This window comes from Rhinolophus hipposideros, assembly GCF_964194185.1.
Source record: "Rhinolophus hipposideros genome assembly, chromosome: 24".
In the NCBI taxonomy this organism is placed as follows: Eukaryota; Metazoa; Chordata; class Mammalia; order Chiroptera; family Rhinolophidae; genus Rhinolophus; species Rhinolophus hipposideros.
In genome coordinates, this window is record NC_138070.1 from 18,564,526 (window position 1) to 18,589,182 (window position 24,657).

The 24,657-nt window shown below is 41.8% G+C and overlaps 1 protein-coding gene across 4 annotated transcripts in view; it reads left to right on the forward strand.

Annotated features, from left to right (window-relative positions):
- Positions 1–348: 348 nt before the first annotated feature.
- NF2 (NF2, moesin-ezrin-radixin like (MERLIN) tumor suppressor) overlaps positions 349–24,657 on the forward strand; it is a 68,570-nt gene continuing 44,261 nt past the window's right edge. For 3 of the 4 annotated variants that reach the window (XM_081036491.1, XM_081036492.1, XM_081036493.1), the window contains exon 1: positions 398–1,005. In XM_081036491.1, the coding sequence (XP_080892617.1) occupies positions 892–1,005 (114 nt within the window). In that variant the 5' untranslated portion in view covers positions 398–891. Of the gene's footprint in view, positions 1,006–24,657 lie in introns of all 4 variants that reach the window. The other variant, XM_081036490.1, reaches the window with a different exon arrangement.

Genomic DNA, 24,657 nt, shown 5'->3' on the forward strand with positions numbered 1-24,657 from the left:
GTGTCCGAAACACGATGCCTTGGGGCGTCGTACTCGGCGCGTACTTGATCTGAAGGGCAGTCCTTTACTGGACCTGGGAGAAACCCGACTCCCGTACCCTGGGGCCAGCCTCAACGTGGTTTCCCAGGAAAGGCGCGCCGGGATCCGCCGCCTCAACCAGTCTTGTTAGAGTAGGCGTACCCCTTACTAACAAAGCGATCGGAGCGACGGCCTCTCTAGCCAGTCAACGCCGAACCCAGGCCCACGCCTCCCGCTGGAGCGGCACTTCCAATTGGTGGAGTCCCTGTGAGGAAGGCGGGACGGAGAGTGAAAGTCCCGTCTCCTTCGGAGTTTTAAGCCAATTGCTGCGCCTAAGCGGTGGCCGCCTGTTAGGTTGCGCTGTGAGTGGCGATCTCGGGGGCCTGAGGGCGGGGCAGGGAGCAGGCCGGGGGCGGCGGGGAGGGGACACTTCCCGCGGGCGCGCGGAGCGAGGACGGTGACAGCCACGCGCGCACGTGCGCGCCTGGCTGCGGCGCGGCCCCGAGACCTCCATCAGCCGCTGAGAGGCGCGCGGGATCTGGGCCGCTGCCGTCTAGGGGCCCCGTCCCCGGGTGACCCCAGCGTCCTCGGCTCGAATCCCGGAGCTCCGGGCCGAGTCCGCCCCGTCGGTCCTCCCTCGCGTTCCCTTCCTACGGCCGTAAGGGCTCGCCCCGCAACTCCACCTTTCCGCTCCCGGGGCAGGGTCCTCGCGGCCCATGCTGGCCGCTTGGGGCCCGCGCGGCTCAGACAGCTCCCAGGCTGGCCACCCGGCCACCATGGTGGCCCTGAGGCCTGTGCAGCTCCTCCAGGGGGGCTAACAGTCCCAAAGCGCAGGTCTCGGGACGCGAGGGTCCCGGGCCTGAGCCCCGCACCATGGCCGGGGCCATCGCTTCCCGCATGAGCTTCAGCTCGCTCAAGAGGAAGCAGCCCAAGACGTTCACCGTGCGGATCGTCACCATGGACGCCGAGATGGAGTTCAATTGCGAGGTAACCAACTGGCAGCCGGAACGGGCTGCCGTGAGCGGAGCCTGGCGGAATCTCTGCTCGCCTGGCCCTCGTGCGGGTCTGGCATTTACTGGGGCGCCCCTGTCGCGGTGACAGTCGAGGTGGAGACTTGAGGGATTCTACTTATATCATCTCTGGGCATAGACAGGGATGGCCAGAACCGGAAGGAACCATCTAGGCCCAAATCCGCATATTAAAGATAAATTGCTGCCCTTTTCAGTAGGGCTTTGGGTTTGGAAGCACTTCCTTCGTGTTTTCATTCATTGTTACTGCTAAAGGCTGGAAGCATCTGTGGTAGCAAATTCTAGTTTTCAGTGTCTGGCTTAGGCTCCAGCTCTATAGAGTTTGTACTTCATTAGACAATATTATGTACACCAGGTATTAAAAAGCCTGTTGTGTTATTGGGAAGTCTATACTTGTTTCCTTTTTCCAAAACTTAAGTTTTCTGGAAATAAAACTTTGAGGAAAGAGGTGGTGTCTTAAATTTTCCATAGTTTCTATCATGATGATAACAGTTACTATTCGTTGAATACTTTCTAAGTGCCGGACGTTCATACATTTAATTCTCACAACAACCCGATGAGATATAGGTACCCCAAATCATATATATAGTAAATGGCGAAGTGGGGTTTTGAATCAAACTTTTAGCCAATACAGTACTGCCTTCTCAAGTAATTTAAGCTCTTGTCATTCAAAGTGTGATCTGTGGACCAGCAGTATTGGCAGTGACCTAAGTCAGGGATTGGCAAACTTTTTCTGTCAAGGGCCACATAGTAAATATTTTCAGCTTGAAGCCTATAAGGTCTCAGTTGCAACTACTTAACTCTTCAGATGTACTATTGTAGCACCATTGTAGGCCAAAAGCCACTATAGACAGGATTAACTTCTAGCATGACTTCCAGTGTGAAGAGCTCCACTGACGTGGTTCTCTATAAAACTGGTAAAAATTATTAAAAAAAAAAAATTCAACTCCTCTAGGAATGGTCCTAAAGGCAAACATTAAGTGAAGAAACATCTATTCAAGAAAATACATAAAAATTTGGTAAGGAAGGCAAGAGTTTGTGGCATTTGAACCAAGACCACTACCACCCTCCCTGCTCCCAGCTCAGCATGGCAGAGATTCTGCTTTGGACTGCTGCAACTCAAAACACACCTCTCCCCTAGCTCCTAGTCAGAAGGCTGTCTTCCTAAGAGGAGCAGAACTTCAGTGCTTCTCAGCTGCCCAAGGTTATTTGTTGCTGAAACTGAGTGAAGTTGAAAGATGGGAGCTTCTTTCTTCCCCCCAGCTCCTACTTATGGAATGGAGGCTGTGCCCTGTGTGTGGCACACTGAAAAATACAAGGCCCCATTTACTCTTGTCCCACCCTCTGCCTGGGAGAAGGTGGTTCCAGTCCAGAGAGGCAAACTGAGAAGACCTCAGGGTGGTATGTCCTCCCTCCCCACTTCCACCAAGGGCTCAGAGATTTTGCCAGGAGGGAGAAGCAGGCCTTAAAAACCTTAGCTACTAATCTCTTTCCGAAGGTTGTGACTTCATTTGCTACAGATTATGGAGAAGTTTATGCCTAAGGGTACTCAAGAACAGTGGAGGTCTTGGTGAAAGGCAATTGGTAGGGGATTTGTGGATTGAATGAAGATGTGATGTAGATTGTAGGCCAGTTGTTTGCAGTAGAGAATGGGGCAATAAGATAGCTAGGGAAAAGCCTTGCTGGGTCAGAACAAATATCAAACATGGATCTCAGGAACTGTTCCCTCAAAAGAGACACCTTTTGAGTGGATTACTCTCTAGAGCAAGTTATGCCCCTGAGCATTGGTGAAAATAATAGAACGATATACCACAATTAGTGGAGTTTAACAGCTGGGTTCGATTAGGGAAAGAGAGCCCTACTAAAACCTATGATCATAAGTAAAGATGGCGTTCCTGAGGACAAACATCATAGGCCTTAACACTGTGAGGGAAATAGATTTCAGCCAGTCTTTAAACAAATAAGCAAATAACAACAACAAGCCCAGAAGAGGGGGCACCAGTTCCCAGGATTGCTATATTATCTAAAATGTCTAGTTTCCAACAAAAAATTATGAGGTATGCAAAGAAACAGGGAAATATGACCCATACAGTTGATAAAAGCTAGCAACAGAAATTGCTTGTGAGAGCAACCAGATATCAGATTTAATGAAAAGGTTTTAAAGTAGCCATTGTAAATATGTTCACAGAACTAAAGGAAAGCATGGTTAAGGAAGGTATAATGATATTTTTGCATCAGATAGAGAATATAAATAAAGAGATAGGAATTATTAAAAAGAACCAAATTAAAATTCTGGAGTTGGAAAGTACTATAACTGAAATAAAAAATTCACCAGAGGGGCTCAAAGTAGATTCGAACTGGCAGAAGAAAGCATACGCATACTTGAAGATAGATTGATAAAGATTATGCAAGCTGAAAAGTAGAGAGGAAAAAAAAACGAAGAAAAATGTACAGAGCTGCAGAGAAATGTGATAGATTACTAAGTGCAGTAACATGCACAGTGGTAATACCAGAAAGAGAGGAGAGGGAAAAAATATTTTAAAAATAATGACTGAAACTCTCTAAATTTATTGAAAAACAATAGTCTAAACATTCAGGAAGCTTAGTGCACTCTAAGGAGGATAAATACAAAGAGATTCACAAACAGATATATTAAAAATGCTGAAAGTCAAAGATGAGAAAATCTTGACAGTAGCAAGAGAAAAATGACTCCATACTTACAAGGGAACCCCAATAAGATTAACAGCTGACTTCTTCAAAGTACTGAAACAAAAAACTTGTCAACTAAGAATCATATCTAGCACAGCTGGATATAAATGAAAAGGACATTTCCAAAATGAAGGTGAAATAAAGATTTTCTCAGATAAACAAAAACAGAAAATTTGTTGCTCAAAGACCCACCTTACAAGAAATACTAAAGGAAGTTCTTAAGGCTAGAAGCAAGTGACTTCAGTTAGTAATTTAAATCTGCATTAAAAAAAAGAAAAAGCACCAATAAAGATAATTATATAATCATAAAAGAGAATATAAATGAATATTTTTCTCCTTTCTCTTAACAGATTTAAACAGCAATTGTGTCCATACACACACACACACACACACACACACACACACACACACACATAATACTGTTGGGAGTAAAACATAGAAATGTAATATATGTATAATGTATTAGCCAATAACAGCCCAAAAGATTGGTGGAAGCATACCGGTAGCTGTAATGAGCTAAGGAAATGACTGCAGATGGTAAAGTTGCAAAGAAGTAATAACTATAACAATGTATTGTCAGGTTTGTAACTTTAATAGATGTAATATATATTAACACTAATACTATAGAAAGGGAGAAGGGAATGGAACTATATAGGAGTAACATTTCTGTATAGCACTGGAATTAAGCTAATATAAGTCTGAAGCTGATTCTGATAAATCAGGATTATATGGTGAATCCTAGAGTAACCACTAAAAAAGAAATCTTTAAAACTATAGTGGAAAAAAGTAAAAATATAGTGGAAAAAATCATTAAAGAAATTTAAATGCTTCATTAGCAAATATTCAATTGATGCAAGTTAATTGCATTAATTTATAAAGGAGGAATAGAGAAACAAAAAAAAAGATAGGAAACAAAAAGAAAAATGGCACTTATACACCAAATTATTAGGTAACTTAAATGAAATGGACAAATTCCTAGAAAGATACCACTACCAAAATTTATTCAAGAAGAGACAATCTGAATAGACCTCTACAAACTGAAGAGAGTAAATTAGCTATAAAAATACTACCCAGGATGAAAAGCTCACGCTCTACCTACTAGAGGCCCAGATGGCTTCACCACTGAATTCTACCAAACATTTCAAGAACAATTAATGCCAACTTTTAACAAGCTATTCTAAGAAAAATAGAAGTTGAGGGACCATTTTCCAGCTCAGTTTATGAGGCCGGCATTACTCTGATACCAAAACCAGACACAGATAACACAAGAAAACTAGACACCAATCTCTCATAAATATGGAAGCAAAAATCTGTAACAAAAATGCTAGCAAACTGAATCCAGCAACATATGAAAATAATTATATGCTATAACCAAGTGGCATTAATTCCAGGAATACAAGGTTGATTTAACATTTCAAAATCAATTAATGGGTATTATACCTTACCAACAGAATAAAAAACAAAAACCACATGATCTCAATAGATGGAGAAGAAGCACTTGACAAAATCTAACAGCATTTCATGATAAAAACACTCAACAAAATAAGAATACAAGGGAACTTCCTCAACCTGATAAGAACATCTGTGAAAAACCCACAGCTAATATCATACTTTATAGTGAAACAATGGATGCTTACCCCCTAAGATTAGGAACAAGCAAGAATGTCCTTTTACCACTTTTGTTCAACATTGTACTGGAGGTTCTAGCCAGGACAAGTAGGCAAGAAAATGAAATACTAGGCATCCGTATTGGAAAGGAAGAAGTTAAGCTTTCTGTGTTCACTGACTACATGATCTTGTATACAGATTCTAAAGAATCCTCTTAAAAAACTATTAGAATTAATAAACAAGTTGAGCAAGGTTGCAGGATACAAGATCAATATACAAAAATTAATTGTAATTATACCACGGATGCCAAAAAAATGTATATACATGAATTGTATTCATCTTTTGTTATTGTTATACAGAGGATGCCAAAAAAATGTATACACATTTTAAGAAAGGAAAACTATTAAAATTGTAATATTCAATATATGCCAATAACAAAAGATGAATACAAGTCACGTTTGACTTCTACAATTACAAGAGGTGCTCAAAGTGGTTACCATCAGCGTCCAGACACTTCTGATTATAGTGAACTACTGCTTGAGCAACATTAACCAAAGTGTCCACTTGTATACATTTTTTGGCACCCCCCTGTATATTGAGTATTACAATTTTAATACAGTTTTTTTGTTTCTTAAAATGTGTATACATTTTTTCGGCACCCTCTGTATATACCTGCAATGAACAATCTAAACATGAAATTAAGAAAATTCTATTTACAATAGCATCAAAAAGTATACAATACTTAGGAATAAAATTAACAAAATAAGTGCAAAACTTATATTTTGAAAATTATAAAACTGTTGAAAGAAATTAAAGATGATCTAAAGTGGAAAAACATTTCTTGTTCATGGATCATAAGACTTAATATTGTTAAGATGGTAATATTTCCCAAGTTGATGTACACAATCAGTGCAATCCTTGAGTTTACTTCTTTGCAGAAATTGGCAAACTGATTCTAAAATTCATATTGAATTCCAAGGATCCTAGAATAGCTAAAACAATTTTGAAAAAGAAAACAGTACAAAGACTCACACTTCCTCATTTCAAAACTTACTACAAAATAGCCATAATTAAGATAGTGTGGTAGTGGCATAAAGATAGTCATAGAGATCAATGGACTAGAATTGAGAGTCCACAAATAAACCCATGTTATCTTTGGTTAACTGATTTTGACAAAGGTGCCAAGACCCCTCATTGGAATGAACAGGCTTTTCAACATATGGTGCTGAGACAACAAAATAGCCACATGCAGAAGAATCAAGTTGAACTCTTCACATCACATACAAAAGTTAACTCAAAATGGATCAAGACCTAAATGTAAGAACTAAAACTGTAATAGAAGAAAACAGAGGGGTAAAACTTTATGACTTTGGATTTGGCATAGGATTCTTAGGTTTGACACCAAAAACATGAAGAACAAAAGAAAACAGATAAACTAGACTTCATCTGTGCTCCAAAAGATACCAAGAAAGTGAAAAGAAAAAATGTTAGCAAATCACGTATCTCATAAGGGTCTCATATCTAAAATATATAAAGAACTCTTACAGCTCAGTAATAAACAGGCAAATAACCCCATTTAAAAATGGGCAAAGGATCTGAATAGACATTTTCCAAGGAAGATATAGACATGTTAGTAAGTACATGAAAAGATGGTCAATATCATTAGTCATCAGGGAAATGCAAATCAAAAACACAATGACATAGAACTTTACCACAATGAGAGCTGACCACTAGTGACTGGAATTAAAAAGGCATATGACAACAGTGTTGCCAAGAATGTGGAGAAATTGGAATCCTCATACACTACTGGTGGTAATATAAAATGGTGCAGCCACTTTGGAAAGCAGTCTGGCAGTTCCTCTGTTAAACATGGAGTTACCATATGACCTAGCAATTCCATTCATAGGCATCCACTCAGGAGAAGTGAAAACATGTCTACAGAGAAACTTGTACACTAATATTCATAGCAGCATTATTCTTAAGAGCTATTGCCCAATAAGGATCTGAGGCTGTAAAACAAATTAAAAGTTTGAGGTTTTAAAAGGTTTGAATCCAGGAGAGACAGATTCAGGGAAAGACCTGAAATGTGCTCTAGGGAAGACAAAGAAAGCTGAAGCTTTTAAAGGCAAAAACCACAATCTAGAACAAAAGAAACTTCTATTGGCTACTTAACAGATGTGGATGGCTAATTCAAAAAGGATTGGTCAGGTCCAGGTGGTGAGATTCTAAGGTAATCATTGGCGTGGAAACAAGGGGGGTTAAGTTCCAGGATGTACTTATACAGTAAGCAGGAAAGTCCAAAAGTTCAAACCTCATCAGGGTGCGGACATGAATAAATCTGACTTCCCTAATGACCCCTGACTCCATTTTAGGGCTCCCTGACTCCATTTTAGGGCTCCCCTCTCCATATTTGTTTGAGATATTTTGATCACAGAACCAAAGGTGGAAACAACCCAAATGTCAATCAGCAGATGACTATAGAAACAAAATGTGGTATATGAATACAATGGGATGTTATTTGGCAATAAAAATGAATGGAGTACCAATACATGGTACAACATAGATAAACCTTACAAACATTATGATAAGTGAAAGAAGCTGATCACAAAGACCACATATATGATTCCTTTCATATGCAAATCTAGAATAGGGATATCTACATAGCTTTGTGGTTAGAGGGCGGGGAAGAGGTGTGGGGATAGGGGAATGATAACAAGTGTTTAAGATTTCTTTTCGAGGTGATGAAAATGTTGTAAAATTGAATGTAGTTACAGTTGCACAACACTGAATATGCTAAAAACCATTGAATTGTATACTTGAATAGGTGAATATATGAATAGGTGAATTATATCTCAATAAGGTTGTTTATGAAAAAGCAGCCTTTGATAAAATTAAAAATAAGAGGCATGATTTTGTTCCAATAAAACTTTAATTATAGACACTGAAATTTGAATATTTTTATGATTTTCACAAGTGACGAAATGTTATTAAAAATTTTTTCCAACCATTTAAAAATGTAAAATTAAATCTTAGCTCTCAAACTGCGCAAAAACAGGGAGACGGTGGCTTTGTCTTGTGGGCCATAGTTTACCAACCACTGATCTAAGTCACTATTTGATATGTTGTGAGGGATGGTGAGGGACACCCATAAGGAAAGGGATTTTGTATGACCTTTCTTTAGCCATAGTTTTGCCATGAAAATCTCTTTATTTTTCTGTAAACAGACCTCAGACCCAAAGAGGATGGACAATATTATCAGCAATGGCAGGGTTTCTCAACCTCGGCACTCTTGACATTTGGCTGGATGATGCTTTGTGCTGGGGATTGTCCTGTGCTGGGGATTGTCCTGTGCTGGGGATTGTCCTGTGCTGGAGGATGTTCAGCAGCATCTCTGGCCTCTATCCACAAGATATCAGTAGCACCCTCCATCCAACCCCAGTTGTGACAATCTCAAATGTCTTCAGACTTTGTCTAGTGTCCCTAGGGGATAAACACCCTCCCCTTTTCCTGTCTCCCCTCCCCCACATTGGGAACCGCGACCTATAGAAAGGGATAATAGTAATGACATTCAGAGAGGCAGAATGTTATGAGGTATGATAAAAAAATATGGTGAATGTTTAAATAAACAAATTTATTACAATAAAAGACACATTCCCACATTGCCGTTAGTCCCCCTCAATGTACTCCCCCTCGCTTTGAACACTCTTATCCCATCGTTCCTGCCACTCTTTGAAGCAGTTCTGGAAGTCCTCTTTCATGTCTTTAGTTGCTCTGTTGTGGCTGCTTCTATGACCTAAATTGATTCAAAATGTTTACCTTTCATGGTCATTTTGACTTTGGGGAAGAGCGAGAAGTTGCACGGTGCCAGATCCGGTGAATAAGGTAGATGAGGACACACTGTAATGTTTTTTTTTTGACAGAAATGGCCGTACCAGAAGCGATGTGTGACACAGAGCCTTTCCGTTGTGATCAAACAATATGGTGAATGCTGCTGCTGAGTGCCATCCAACGGGAAGTGGTGTGTCAAACTTTAGTAACAGTGTGTGACAAGTTTCAACTTGTTTTGTGCAGTCAGTTGGGTGTGAGCTGTGGTTGAGAGAAGGTGTGTTTTAAAGTGTGCTGTAAATCATCTTCCACGCTCCATGTCACACATCGCTTTTGTTATACGGCAATTTCTGTCAAATAAAAACATTACGGTGTGTCCTCATCCACCTTATTCACCGGATCTGGCACCGTGCAACTTCTGGCTCTTCCCCAAAGTCAAAATGACCATGAAAGGAAAACATTTTGAATTGATTCAGGACATCTAGGCAGCCATGACAGCGCAACTGAAGACAGTCACGAAAGACAACTTCCAGAACTGCTTCAGAAAGTGGCAAGAATGATGGGATAAGTGTGTTCAAAGCGAGGGGGAGAATCTTGAGGCGGATTAATGGCAATATAGCTTTTACTACTGTAATAATTTTTTTAATTTAAACATTCACTGTATTGTTTGACAACACCTCAGATAGTGTAGAATCTGTCAAACTTTAGATCTTAAAGGATTTGAATAAATGACCCGAGGATGTTGGTAAAATGTGGGTTCTGATTCTGTCGTTTTTCGGTGGGACTGAAAATTCTGCATTTCTAACAAACTCTTAAGTGATGTCTATGCCACTGACCCAGGGACCACACTGAGCAACAAAGCAGTAGGAGGAAGTGCATAGGCTTTAAAATAAGGCAGACCGGGGCTTGAATTCCAGCTAAACTGCTGAAAGTTTAGGTAAGATACTTAAGCTCTCTGGATTTCAGTTTCCACATCTGTAAAATGGAACTAATACCACTGACCTCTCAAGGTTTTTATAAGTATTCATAGACTGCGTAGTGCTGGGCAGAAAGGAAGGTACTATAATTGGCCTAAAGTAGAAGGCTTAGGTCACCATAGGTGCTGCCATGTTGATTTGTCAGGCTGTTGCATCTCATTGAACCTCAAATTTCCAGTGAAAACACTTGTTTTTAAGCAATGTCCAAATATTTTTTTGAAAATAACAGTAATATCATTTAGGATGATAAGAGAGAACTCTGCTTCTGAGAAGCGATCAGTCTTATTCTCCTGTCCTATTTGTATGTTGTACATTAACTGAGCAAGGTACTAATGCGAGGAGATGGCCAGTGTGTTTGGAAAAAAAGAGAGATGGTTCTGGAGGAATTCTCGGCTTTACCGAGGTCAAATGTATGAGGTTTCCTAAGGACTCAATTTCAGTACGAGTGGTCGTTAAAAGGAATCATGTTACCTTGTGTTAGTAAATTCAGACTTTTTGCTGCAGAGAGAGAGGAAAAGAAAATCTCTTCCTTGCACTACGTGCTGCATTGGCTCGATGCTTTGGAGGATTTTTCCACTTGAAAGACTCGATATTTGTCATTTTGAGAAAGTAGGTGCTGAATGTAATTTGCCAGGAGGCTAAATGGTTATGTTATTTCTTATCTAGGCTGGAATTTTACTCTAATAATTCAGTCTATCAGTAAGAAGAGCCAAGTATGGAAAATTTCTCAAAATTGAGTTATGAGAGATTCTGATACTATCTTATATTGAAAACAAAGCCGCCTTCTCATGTTGGTTGGTACTCCAAATGTTTTCACATACCCAAGGGGGATTATGGTTGGATTAAACACCAACATTACAGGTTATTCCAACATAAAGTTGTCCATGACAGAAGGAACTTGTGAAAGGGGAAAACGAAAAGAACAACGCTGGTGTTTTTAGTAAGATGTTAAATTTTAGATACCACAAGGTTCAGGCCAACAATTCCCTTCTGGGATGGTAAACTCGAGGGAGCAGTGGTGGTTATTTCATTGCTCAGTTGTAGTACATAGTAATCGTATTCTACACGAGGGCACTGAGAAACTTGTCTTCTTGTTTCAGAAGAAAGATTGTCTCTACCTCATCGTTGGGCTGTCCCATGAGGTTTGAGCAGTGCCTGTGGATGGCATGTGTGCCCCAGATGTAGGACATGGACAGTCAAGGGTGATTGCTGAATGCAGTCCTGCTGGTGAAGAGTAGATAAGGAAGCAGGGCATATACTGGCTAGTGCTGCTGTCTGCTGGACCCCATGTCTGCCCTTTTGTGGGAGAAAGGGCTAAGGTATCGCAGTTACTTGTGCCAGGTACCGTGCTCAGTGCTTTAAACACACTATCTCATTTGATATAATGGAGACTCGTTTATTTATTAATTCGACAGATGTTTACTGAGTACCCTCATGGGCTAGGCAGTGAACATGACCTAGCAGTGATCAAGACCCACTTAGGATGCAGATCCTGTCATGGGCTTCATTTTCAGAGGCGGAAGTGGAGGCTCAGACAGGGTAAACAGGCTGCTGAAAGTCCCAGGGGAGCCATTGTCTATTCTGAACAAGGAAGAAGAGGACAGGGGCAGGTAAGTAATGGGACAATAGATGGGCACACCGTGTAACTCAGTAACGACCCATGAGGCCAGCAGCTGTGTATTGGAACCTCAGTATGAGGCTTTCAAGTAAGTTGAAGAGGTCTTAGCTCAAGCTCTAGTTTCCTCGCTGGGGCTGTGAAGCAGCCCAGCCCAGAGGTTACAAGTGAGGGTATGTTACTACTGAGAGGGAAGGAGGAATCCTGTGCGGTGGGGTGAGTGGGGAGCTCTCCCCCGTCCCCCTCACCTCTGGCTTTGAGGGCAAGTTTATGTCCACAGATGCAGGGGAAGAACGTTCTTGTCAGTGGATCAGAGGATGTGCCCTGAGCAAAGGCAGTAGATGGGAAATAGGTGGTTTGAGGAGGGAGAGAGGAGAGATGTGTTTGAATTGAGGCCCTTGAGGGCCAGATTAAGGAGCTTGTGTTCAGATGCAATGGGAGCGTTGAGGTTTTTCCTAGGAGCGTGATTTAAAGTGGTCAGCATGCAGAATGATTTGGAATGTTTGGAAGTGGGGCGGAGAGAGGTTGGAAACAAGGAGCCAAATTAGAAGGCAATTGCTTTGGGCTGGGTGTCACACAGAAACCTTAGCTAGCTGTGGGCTGGGACAGAACTCCGAAAGTTAAAGGTCTAGTGAATCTGACGGCCTGGGCACTAGAAGGATGAGGTCAGGGATCAAAGTCTTATGTGGCCAAGAAGGAGCAGAAGACCTACTAGGCCCAAGATTCAGGAGGTACCAAGGCCCAGAGCTAGTCGTCAGGCCCTGAGGCCAGCCAGGCAGGGGCAGTTCTTGGGTCTAGTCTGGCCCAAGTTGGGCCAGGAGGTCAGCACACTTTCCTGTCTGGTCCCCCTGCACAGTCAGGGTGCTACTTGTGTAAAACCATCAATAGCACTGAACTCCTGGCTTCTAGGCAGAGCTCTTCTGTGTGGCTTTAGGCACGTCTCTTCTTCCCCCAGGCCTCAGTTATTCATCTGAAAAATGAGGGAGAAGAACTTTATTTCAAAAGCCCTTGGCTTTAACATCCTATTTTAGGTGATCTGGGCAGAAGAAGCTCATTGCACAATTCCCTCGTTTAGATTTCCTTCTTAGGTAGGAAGTCAACTCAGGATTTCAGCATGTAACTATGAGAGAAATCTTCTAGAGGATAGGAAGAATATTGCTTAGGGAACAAGAGCTGGTGTCTTGATAGAAGGGGTAAATTGGCCCGGGTAAAGTCCTATCACTGATACCTACTCCCCAAGTGAACTTGGACTTGGATCTCTACACCTCAGTTGCCACATCTGTAATGAGGAGAATTGTAGTATTTTTCTTATAGGATTGTTTTACGGCATGAATGAAGAGGACCTTTTTTTTCCCCTAATACATTTTATTGGGGAATGTTGGGGAACAGTGTGTTTCTCCAGGGCCCATCAGCACCAAGTTGTTGTCCTTCAATCTAGTTGTGGAGGGCGCAGCTCAGCTCCAAGTCCAGTCGCTGTTTTCAATCTTTAGTTGCAGGGAGCACAGCCCACCATCCCATGCGGAAATTGAACTGGCAACCTTGTTGTTGAGAGCTCGCGCTCTAACTACCTGAGCCATCTGACCATCCCTCTGGCAGCTCAGCTGCAGCTTGTCTTCAGTCTAGTTGTGGAGGGCGCAGCCACTGGTTCATGTGGGAATCGAACCGGCAACTCTGTTGTTCAGAGCTCGCTCTCTGACCAACTAAGACATCTGGCCGCCCGGAAGTGCTTTATAAGCACTAAGCCCAGAGCCTGACTTTCATAAGCACTTGGTAACTATTAGTTTCCTGTGTTACCATGAGTTGGGATTGTGGGAACAAAGAGAAAGGGTCTCATGCTAGAGGCACTGTGAATTTTTTCCTTTAATAATCTTCATTTTCTTTGAACCTTCTTCAGGTTATCCATGCCTTTGTAATTGTAGACCCTTTAGACTCTATAATTAGTCTAAATATGATGAACTTTACCTTATGCCTTATCCCTGTTTAAGGATCTTTTTTTTTATAATGTGCTATATAATCAATCTCTATTTAGCTTGATGTCCACTGTGATAGCAGGATTCTTTTCTGATTTCTGCTGTAGTTAATTATTCTTCATTCTTTTGTCTAGAGTGTGTCATTTTGAAAATTTCCTCTTTTCTTTGTTTTTGACAGCTTTTCCAATTATTCCTGCTAGTTTTGCATTCTTGTCCAAGAACATTTTTGCTGCTTGTTTAATTTCAGAAGTTAAAGCATTTGAGGTCTTAAAAACCTGGAATTGAGTTTTCTCAGAGCTGCTAATCTTTTTAGCCAGCTGGTGTGATGAGGCTTCTCTGTTTTGTTACAGGATGATGTGTTCCATTCTCCTATCTGTGCTTTGTCCAATTTAAATTCTAAATCCATGTTTTAGTACATTTTTAGCAAGTAAAAAAGTTATTACCAAACAAGTGCTGACTTCAGGGGGAAAAAAAGATCTTTAATCAAATCTTCAGTCATTCAAGATGCTTGTCCCAGTTTAGGAATCACTCTGGCACCACTAGGTGGGGTCAGAGCACATTATTTCTAAAGGTATTGGGCCCTTTTCCTCTTCCTGCTCCCACTACTGTTCTTTTTGCTTCTTTGCCAAATTTGGACCTAGCTTTGGAAAATTTACAAAACCTTTCTGTTAGTGAATTAGGTTACTTATGGTTTTCCTGTCTACCTTGCCAATTTTAGTTTCCTAGTTTTAGTAATTTTGGTAATTTGGTTTTCAGATAAAACTTAAAACTGAAGCCCGGACTAATTACTAAACTTAATTGATCTGTCGTTCTAAATTCACCAACGGTGTTTTTATCTAGTGTCCTACTCATATTGATTTGAGATTAGATCAGTCTCATAAATATGTTTAAAAGGTCTTTAGCCTACAGTAGGTTTCATCTATCTGCAGGCATTTTTACCAGGCACTACATACTCATACCTATACCTTCCAACGTTGTTAAAGGCAGTGTTATTATCATTAATGACCTTGAAACTTAAAAATCAAAAGGTCAAGCTAGAAACCGAAACAGAATGTTTAAAATTTCTTTCCAGGCTAGAGTCTAGGTTCTACATGAGCTGATTTACACAAATGCGTTATGCTCCAGTTCTGTTGTGTTGGGAGCTTTTTTTGAAGGAATGCACTTTTAAATACAAAGTACAGTTTTTGTGAAGGGCGGGAGGAATTAATCAGTTGGATAATACTTAATTGTGGATTGTATTTAATAGTGTGTTAATTTTACCTCATGACTAGGTATTTGAAATTTAGCTTTGTCTATTTGTACTGAATTTACTGCTCTTTGCTATTTGCAACTCTCTGCAGAATTTTTATTCTCAGTATTTCAAATATTGTAATCATTGACAATTGCTGAATATCGCAGCATGCTTTGTACTAATAAACTTCTGTTTTCTAGCAATATTATAGTGATCATTTTTGTTATATCAGAGAGTTCATTATTATAAGTCAACTCTTGATTATTAAGAGAAAGGAACATGATAGCAATCGAAGAACCTGAGTAAGGGAAAAGACTGTAGAAAGCACACATACGTTAAATGTTAAGTTTCATTTACATCCCTGAAATTGATTTTAAGATATAGAATGGGATATTAAAGGATTAAAAGAAAATTATTAAGCAATGAAAAAAGTACTGCATGGTTTATATAAAACCAGCTCAAGCTCATAAACTCAGAGGGTGTTAATCCTGAAAGACCACTTGATGATTGTGAAAGCTGAGACTCAAAGAGGTTAAGTGACTTTCCCAACACAGCGGGTTTGGGTGTTTTATAGCTATTTGACAAGGCTGTGATTGCTTTCATGTTGTGAGCTAAATTCCAAAGACAGAAATTGTCTTCTTTGCTTTGGGGGGATTGTAATGCTTTTATAGTACCATAACCATATTGTTTCTTTTTGCTTTGTCATCTGTCAACCAACTTTGAAGCGCCTCATCTTTTTTTCATAGTATCATAAAATCTGGGCATTGCACAGGCCTTAAGAGATGGACAGATGAAGAAACTGAGGCCCATTGGAGCTGCATAGTTCACCCAAGGTTATAGGCTTGTGTGTGGTAGACGGAGGGAGTTAGGATGCAGAGCTCCTCTCTGGGTGCACTGCTGCTGCCATAACCTCTCTCCACTTCAGCAGGAAACATGCCAGAAGCTGCAAATATAAGGAATTTTCCCCCCTGAAAAACAATAATTCATTTTGTTTTGAAAGACTTATCAGAGTTTAAAACCTCCATTTTATGACTTCTCAAGGTGCTGTGATTTGTTTCTTTCTAGTCTCTTTTGTTCTGTGGAAATTTTTCTTGGTTGGTTCTTTGAGATTTAGATTTCCTTGCCAAGGTATTTTCAGAGAGAAGAAATCAGTACATGTCACCAAAGGGGGAAAATATATACCTTAGGGCCCAATTATGCAATTAGAATTTTAATAAGGAGTGTCATGAATTCTTGCTTCGTTGCAATCATTACTTAGACTGTTCTACGCAGAAGCCTCATCTAGTTCTCATCATCATTATGAATATTGTCAGCCAAACACAAGCATTTATGGAGTGGCCACAGATTGTGCAGCATTTGCTTGGGTTCTGGGAGACTTAAGGTGGTGTGTGTGTGTGTGTGTGTGTGTGTGTGTGTGTGTGTGTGTGTTGGCCCTTGCCTTCAAGGAGTTTGTGATCTGCAGAATTGGAGGAAAGACAGGAATCTAGGGGAAAAGCAGACCTGTCCTTTTTTTGTATTTGTAAAGTCCATACTGACTCGTCTATCCAGTATCATTTGTGGGGAGGACAGCGGTGAGATAAAGGAATGGATCTTAGAAAGGTCTGGTTCTGGATAAATGGAAGCACATGATTTTGCTGACTTGGGAGGGCACAAACTGGGTTGTGGTAGGGCAATTGGTTGAAGGAGGGAGGAAGTCATTTCAAGGTGGAGGACCTTGAAATCAATAATTTAACTAGATTTCACATACTAACATGATATTAACAGGACTGGGAAAGGAGAATTACTTGCTGTGGCTGATTATGGCAGAAATTGACAGGACAAGATTGGAGTTGGGATTATTTTTGCAAAGAGGAGTTTTCACGTTTGTGAGATTTTGCTCAGATTTAGATGAATGACATAGAGGTCATGATTGCTGGGCAGAGAAATTAATCTGTTTATATTTGAAGGATCTCCTTTTCCCTCATGTTCAGAAGGAGTGGTGTATTCTTTCATTGTGACAGGAAATGGCACGATCATTTTGTAGTTTAAGCTCATGAGATACAAGAACCTGCTTCTGTGGTATGGTGATACCACACCGAGTCAAGAAGCGCTGGTTTCACACCCGCATTACTGCACTTTTTTATCCTCTTTGATTAAATAATATGTTTTTTTTTTAAAAAAATATGGAACGCTGGGGGTTGGGGATGGGGGGAAGGGTGAAGGGATTGGGGGGCGGCTGGTGACCACAGGATGGCCTCAGGGTTTTTTGAGAATTACTTTGGGGAACTTATTCAATAGTGTTTGGGGATTTTGTTGGGTGCCCGATGGACATGTGTCCTGTTTGGGAGACCACCTCAGGGATGCTGTGGATGCCTGGTCATGGCATTGTACACCAGAGACTGGTCATTAATGAATGCCAACTATAATTTTATGTGTATAATGTGATGGCTCGGTGTGAGGTCGGGGTGGTGGTGGATGGGGGGAGGGGGGTTCACGGTGTGAGGGATGTAAAAAAAAATATATATATATATATATGGAACGCTTCACGAATTTGCCTGTCATCCTTGCGCAGGGGCCATGCTAATCTTCTCTGTATCGTTCCAATTTTAGTATCTGTGCTGCCGAAGCAAGCACTAAATAATATGTTTTTTTTTTTTTTTTTTTTTTTAAAGATTTTTTATTGGGGAAGAGGAACAAGACTCTATTGGGGAACAGTGTGTACTTCCAGGTCTTTTCTCCAAGTCAAGTTGTTGTCCTTTCAGTCTTAGTTGTGGAGGGCACAGCTCAGCTCCAGGTCCAGTTGCCGTTGCTAGTTGCAGGGGGCTTAGCCCACCATCCCTTGGGCGAGTCAAACCGGCAACCTTGTGGTTGAGAGGACACACTCCAACCAACTGAGCCATCCGGGAGGCAGCTCAGCTCAAGGTGCCGTGTTCAATCTTAATTGCAGGGGGAGCTGCCCACCATCCCTTGCGGGACTCGAGGAGTTGAACTGGCAGGCAACCTTGTGGTTAAGAGCCCACTGGCCCACGTGGGAATCGAACCGGCAGCCTTCGGAGTTAGGAGCATGGAGCTCCAACCGCCTGAGCCACCAGGCCGGCCCTAAATAATATGTTTTAATGGAACTCATTATTCACTTGCTATACAGCAAAATAATTTTTTATAACTCTTTCCATTGTGTTGATCTTGTAAATTGAGGTATTTGGCATCTATGTTTTCAAAATGGACAAAGAAAAGTTGTATTTAGGTTTGGATCTGTTACATGAGCGTCTTAAATTCTCAAGTCTTCTATACCGTGTTTCCCCCAAAATAAGACTTAGCTGGACAATCAACTCTAATGCGTCTTTTGGAGCAAAAGTTAATATACGACCCTGTCTTCTATCATATTATATAAGACCCGGTCTTATAGTAAAATAAGACCGGATCGTATATTAATTTTTGCTTTTGTCAATTTTTATGGCTAACGTTAGGGCAGCTTGTGAACTAATTAGGAGAAATCCTGATAACCGAATGCTGGGTGTGTGAGTTCTCTTTCATCTGCTGTGATGTAGATAGCCAGTCAAATAGCAGCCCCTGTGTGGCTGATAATCTGGTTCCCCCGACCTCTATGAAATGGAAGGTTGCTTCTTTGGTAGCTTTTTCCAGATTTGAGTCTTCTCTGTAAAGCTGGTTTCTCTGTGAGTCCTAATTCTTAGGCCTTTCACATATGGCAGTCAAACTCGGTTCTCTTTCTTCAAGAAAGTTGTCCTTTTCTAGCTATGGCCTTTTACTATCGAGTGGCTGCTTTCCTACTCGTCCTACATAGCTGTATCAGCAAGTGCAAGGGATTCAATGGCTGCATGGCTCAAAGAAAGCAGCGGGAAATACAATGTGAAGGCTGCGAAAGCAAAAAACAAATGGTAGTTTTAGGGTTGTGAGTCTAAACCTGGCCCATGGTAAGATGGTTGTGATGGACGTTATATTCAATTCTTCCCTGGTGAATAGACCCCAATCAGCCCTGTAGGTTACAGGTGCCAGTTGCTTCCTGTACCAGGCAAGTGCTGCATTCCAGCTACGTTCCTGCTGCAGCGGAGGCTAAGTGCTTAGTGCTATTTACTTAAAACATTCTAGGTTGATAAATTACAAGCACTTCACTCTGGGTAAAGCTCATAAATTCAGCTCCTACAAAAAATAACAAGCCGACAGCACTTAGTCCTGTTTATAAAGTTCATACACATCTGTCTTTGATACAGGCACAAGGATATGTCTATGAAATAGCACTGCAGACTGTTAAAGTAATAGAGAGCACAGCCAGAAAGCATGAAGCATCGTACTTCTAGACTCACCACCATTAGCCCCTACTCCGGAAGGGCATCTTGAGGACGAGGCCTGTGGACTGGGAGCTTACATGCCATGGAGCCCAGATTTGTGTTCCTTCCTGCCTTTCTTCTTGCAGATCACCTTTCTCACTCCCTCCACCTCTTTTTGCAAAGTGAGCACCTGCCTCTTAGCCTCCCTCTTCTTCACTTGGTTGAGATGAGGCAAGGAGTTGCAGTGGTGTATGTGGAACAGTTTGAACACTTTGGCCAGGGGGAAAGACATCGGTTTAAATGAACGTTTAATCAACCCAGGAGCACTTCTATTTTTGACAATGTATTCAGGAAAAATGACAAACCCTAGGACAAACAAAATGGCCTTTAGGTGGCATAAGTACAAAGCCCCGAAGGCTTACATGCAATCAGGTGTCAGAAAAGAAAATATTTTAACCAAAAAAAAAATAAACATGTGCCTCATCCTGTAGGTCGTGGCTTCTTACAGACCCAGCAGGTCCTGTTATGGGTTACGTGACTGCTCCGAATCAGTGGCTGAACAACCTGGTTCCTAATGGGCTGTGGAGAGTCTGAGCCGTCACACGCATGGGGCTGAAGCTGCATATTCAGGACAGCATTGAACATTCAGTACTGCACATAGGATAATTATGCTGCTTGTCAGAGACTAGGAAAGAGCAAAGAACATTCCTTTACTTTGCAACAGCTTGGACCCAAGCGGCAGACATGCTGGCTGTTCCCTCCAGCTGGCATGACCTCCCTTTCTTCAGCCCCTTCACCAGAGGCCCGACTACCGCTCGGCTGTCAAGACCCAGCTCCAACAGTGCCAGCCAAGCCCCGCACCCCCCCAGACCTCGTCGTGCTCGCACAGCACTCTCTTCTGGTAGCATTTTCCGGGTTGTGTCTTCATTATCCATGTGCTTGTCTTCCCTGTTACACATGAATAGGGACAGTCTCTTGTCCTGAATTCATCATTTCTCTCTTGTGCCAAGCCCAGTGACCAGGGCCTAGTGGATGCTCAGTAAATGTTTGTCACATGAGTGATAGCGTGGTTAGCTCCATGAGAATCGATGGTGCCCTTTCTGAGCTGTCATCCATCATCCATGGAGTGAAGCAGGACTGGGAGGCTTTAAACAGTGTCACTTGAGAATTTAAGGAGAGGAGGCAGGGTTAGAATGAATAATAATACCCTTTACTGAGTATTTACTATGGGCAGGGCACTCTTAGGCTTTTTAATTGTTTTAATGTGCTTAATTCTTAGATCAATCTGCTAAGACAGGTTCTGTTTATTATCCCCATTGCGTAGCCTAAGAGAGTTTAATAACCATGCCCTATCTATGCCTTTTAGACTCGTTCCTGGAAAGAATTAAGCGCTAATGTTGTGAGCTAGCCATCTTATGTAATGATTTAACTTGTCGCCTGTCTATCTAGAGTGGTACTGGTTCTGATTCATCTTTGGGAAATAGGAGAAAACAGTCACTGGGATAACTTTCTGTGTTCTGTAGTTCACATGAGAGAGGCAGAGTTAGATGGTTGACAAAGAATGGGTTTTAGACGGTAGTTTTGGTCCTTTTGGAAGCACAGCCTATTCTCCAGTCAAACTGAACTACAATACTTTCATTTCCAATAAGGACCATCTAAGCTTCTTTGCCTCAAGACCTTTGCATATGCTATTCCCTCTGCCGGGAACATACTTCCCTGCTCACTCCTCCGTCCCCAGTCTTTACTTGGCTCCTCTTTCCCCCCATGAGAGTCAGTTTAGATGCCATTTCCTACCCATCCAAGATAGAGAGTCCCTTCCCGAGGGTCCCTACGGCCCTTGGGGGTCCCTGTTGAAGTACTCACAAGTGTTGTAGTGCTGAAAACTACACCGGGAGTTGATTTTTGTATGTGGGATGAGGGAGGTGATTATCTGTCCCTGACTCTAGACCTGACTCTGTTCACGCTCTAGACCTGTTCTGTGAGAGCAGAGACTGTCTCTTTTGTTTCCCTATACCTCAGCTAGTTCTTGGACAAAATGTGTGGTCACTAAATATTTGTTGGAGTGGATGGATAAAGGTTCATTTTGCTTTAAGTTTTCGAGCCTCGGGTTTTTGGAGTAGTCAAGTCTTCCATCGGACAGGCATCGTTTGCTGTGTTGTATGTACGTACTGGGTTGGGCAGTGTGGGGAATAGGAAGCCCCGTTCATAACCCAAGACCTCCCTTCCCTGGATGTCCTGAGAACCGCCCGGAGCGACTATGCTCAATGGTTCTTGTTTGTAAAGAGGTAGAAACCCAAATTAGGACTAAGCAAGCCTCATACATTTGGGAAGGGGCACGTTGCAAAAGTACAACCTCAGGTAGGTAAACGACATTGTGGTGGTTAGATTTAACCCAAAAGAAAAACTTGATTACTTAAAGACAGACATTTTATTTTATAAATAGAGCTAAGACTTTAAAGCAAATGTTTTTTTAGGACATCTCTACCTGGTTTCCTCAGGCACCTTAACTTATCTTGTCTAAAACTTAATTGCTCATCTCTTCCTCCAGAAATTGCTGCTTCTCCTGTATTCCCTCTCTCCTTTAGAGGGATCCACCTGGGGCTCAAGTCAGAAACGAGGGTGTCCCTCTGGATTTTTTCTCCTTCAGTCCCCACTGGCATTCAGGCAGTGCGGTGACTGCCTCCTTTCCGCTTCTCAGGCTGTCCTTTCTCTCTCCCACTGCCTTTGGGAAGACAGGAGCTGGCCTCCTTTCTGCCCTTCTTGAGTCTAGGCTCTTTTCCTCCAACTCAGTCTACCCTCTGTTGTCAGCACATTCCCGGATGCAGATCTGATCCCATCTCTCCTCTGCCCTGAAGTCTTCAGTGACTCCATGGCGAGTCCCGGCTCCATATGATGCCCCATTCCCACCACGCTCCCTCCTAGTTCAGGCTGTCTGTTTCAGCTCTACCAGTGACCATGATTCCCCCCCCCCTCAGACTTATTTCCTTCCCTCTTTTATCTGTCACTTGTTCTCTAAAGCCTTTTCTGACTTGAGTCCTTGCTTGAGTTCTCCATGGAACATGCCTCCATCATTTTGCATCCTAACATTGCTTGGCACATAGGATGTGCTCTATAATGCTTGTTGAAAGAATAAATAGCAAAGGTAGAAAGAAAGAAAGAGAGAGAGAGAGAGAGAGAGAGAGAGAGAGAGAGAGAGAGAGAGAGAGAGAGAAAGAAAAAGAAAGGTAGCAGAGGTGTTAATTCACATTGAGCTGTAAAGAAGCAATATCTGGCTCTTCTGAGAATGGGTTTTATTTCAGGGTGGGAGAACAGTGTTAAGACACCAGTTAATTACTGGGAAAGGACTGGGTAGTGCTAGTGGAGAGGAACCCTTAAAACAGGAAAAACGACAATTGAGGAACTAGGGGTTGCCTATCTTCGACCACCATGAAAAAGGCTAGCGTCTGCTTTTGCAGGCTGCTGAAGAATCTGTGACTCAGTTTCCTTATTTATACAAAAAGGCCATGGGTCTACAGTAGGTAGACCCAGCAGGTAGGAGTCTGACATTCTATGATTCTTAGAGTCAAAGTGAAAAATGTAAGTAGGGCATTACGAATTGGTGTGAGAATTTCCCCCCCTTCTCACTTTATTGCCAGCTCCATGGGAACAAAGACATTATCTCTTTGCATTCAACAGAGATAGTTTTGCATTTTAAAAACAAAGAAGTATGAAGGAATACAGCAAAATTGCATTAATACAATATTATGTTTGAGAATTTAAACTCCGAAGTCAGGAAATTCACTCATCATTCTCTTGGCAGCTTTTGTTTTGATACCCTGCGTATCCCATTTACAGACAGCCCTGTTGTGGCAAAGCCCTGCCTGGCCATGGCTCGAGTTAAGGTGGATTAGGGACAGTTACTTTGATCTTGGCCTTTGGGTGTTTGATTAACTTCTCTAAGTTAATGTCTGTTCTTTAGCTTTATGTTATCTTGTAGCAAGGCAGTCATTTATAATTTATATTCTGTGTACTGACTTAAAATAGAGATAAGGGGATAATCAGCACCCTGAAGCTTCTAGTTTTCCAAAATAACATTTCTTCCCTGAAGTCTGCCTGTAGGAATTAAAACCTGGGGTGAATTAAAAAACCTTTTGTCCTCTTGTCAGACTGGGAAATGGGTGTACCAACAAGCGTTGTTAAGCCTTAAAAAGGGGGAAGGATATCATTTAAAAACAACAACAATAACAAAACTTGTCATTTTATTTTATTGTACGCAAAATAACTTCCAAAGACCTCAACCTTTGTAGTGTTCCAGGGGCCTCACTAAAGTCTCAGAGAGGGGACAGGGACAGAGCTAGAAGGACAGATAGGAGAAATCGCCCTGGCGAAGGACAAAAGCCAATATCTAACCACTTGTCTGCTGTCGTTCTGGCGTCCTTCCATCTAGGTTGAGGGATGGGCTCTCCTGTTAAGTAGCTTGTAGAGAACACACTGTTCATTCCCATATATTAAAAATGGAAGGCCTGCTTGAAAAATCTTCTGCAGAATCGGGTTTTAGCAAAAGCCAATGAGATATTAGAGGTCGAACTTATGTTTTCCTTCTTGCTTTTATAACAAGTCTCTAAACTCTAATTTTTTCCCCCCGTTCCTTTTCATTATGCGTCTTCACTGTGCTAGGAACTGGGTGGAGAGTTCTAATGAGGGCAGGACAGCTGCTGCTGCAGTCGAATGGTCATGTTCTTCCAGTGTCTGGCGACCTTGTATTTGAACCCCAAGATTGTTCTTACTATGACCACTGACACTGGCATGTATCTCATGTGCTCATAACTTACGGGGTGTCCATCTGAATGTCCACCTTACTTGGGGGTCCTTGGGGAAAGGGGGTTGTCTGCAGCTAAGGGGTCATATGGGAACTTCCTGGGTTATTTAACTTGAAAGCCACAAGGTGGCAACATTTACTAAGCTGCTGGGCCTTTTCTTCCCCTGTGTCAAATACACGTTGAACTTGCTTTTCCAGCTCCAAGATTGAATAGCTGAGAAAAGGGTTTAGCAGCTATTGCATCAGGTCCTTTTGGAAGTGAGCGCTAGGCTAAGCACACTATAGTCTATTAGTATCTGTTCATGCCCTTGTTTAGATATTGAGTTTGAGATTACTCATGCCCTTGTTTAGATATTGAGTTTGAGATTACGCTGTGGACCGGTCGCCTCCCCGTGGCCTTAGTTACGCGTCGTGAGAGGAGAGACCTGGGATCGTACTGACGAGTTTCTAATGGTTCTTTTTCTGCATGATTTATGATTTGGGTTACAACTTCCTCCCCTATATCGCTTTTTAGGAAAACTGATAGTAAAACTAGCCTTTAAATTAAAAAGAAACACGAGCCTTTTATCAGAGGGCAGGGTCATGATTTTTTTTTAAAAATCAACAATAAAAT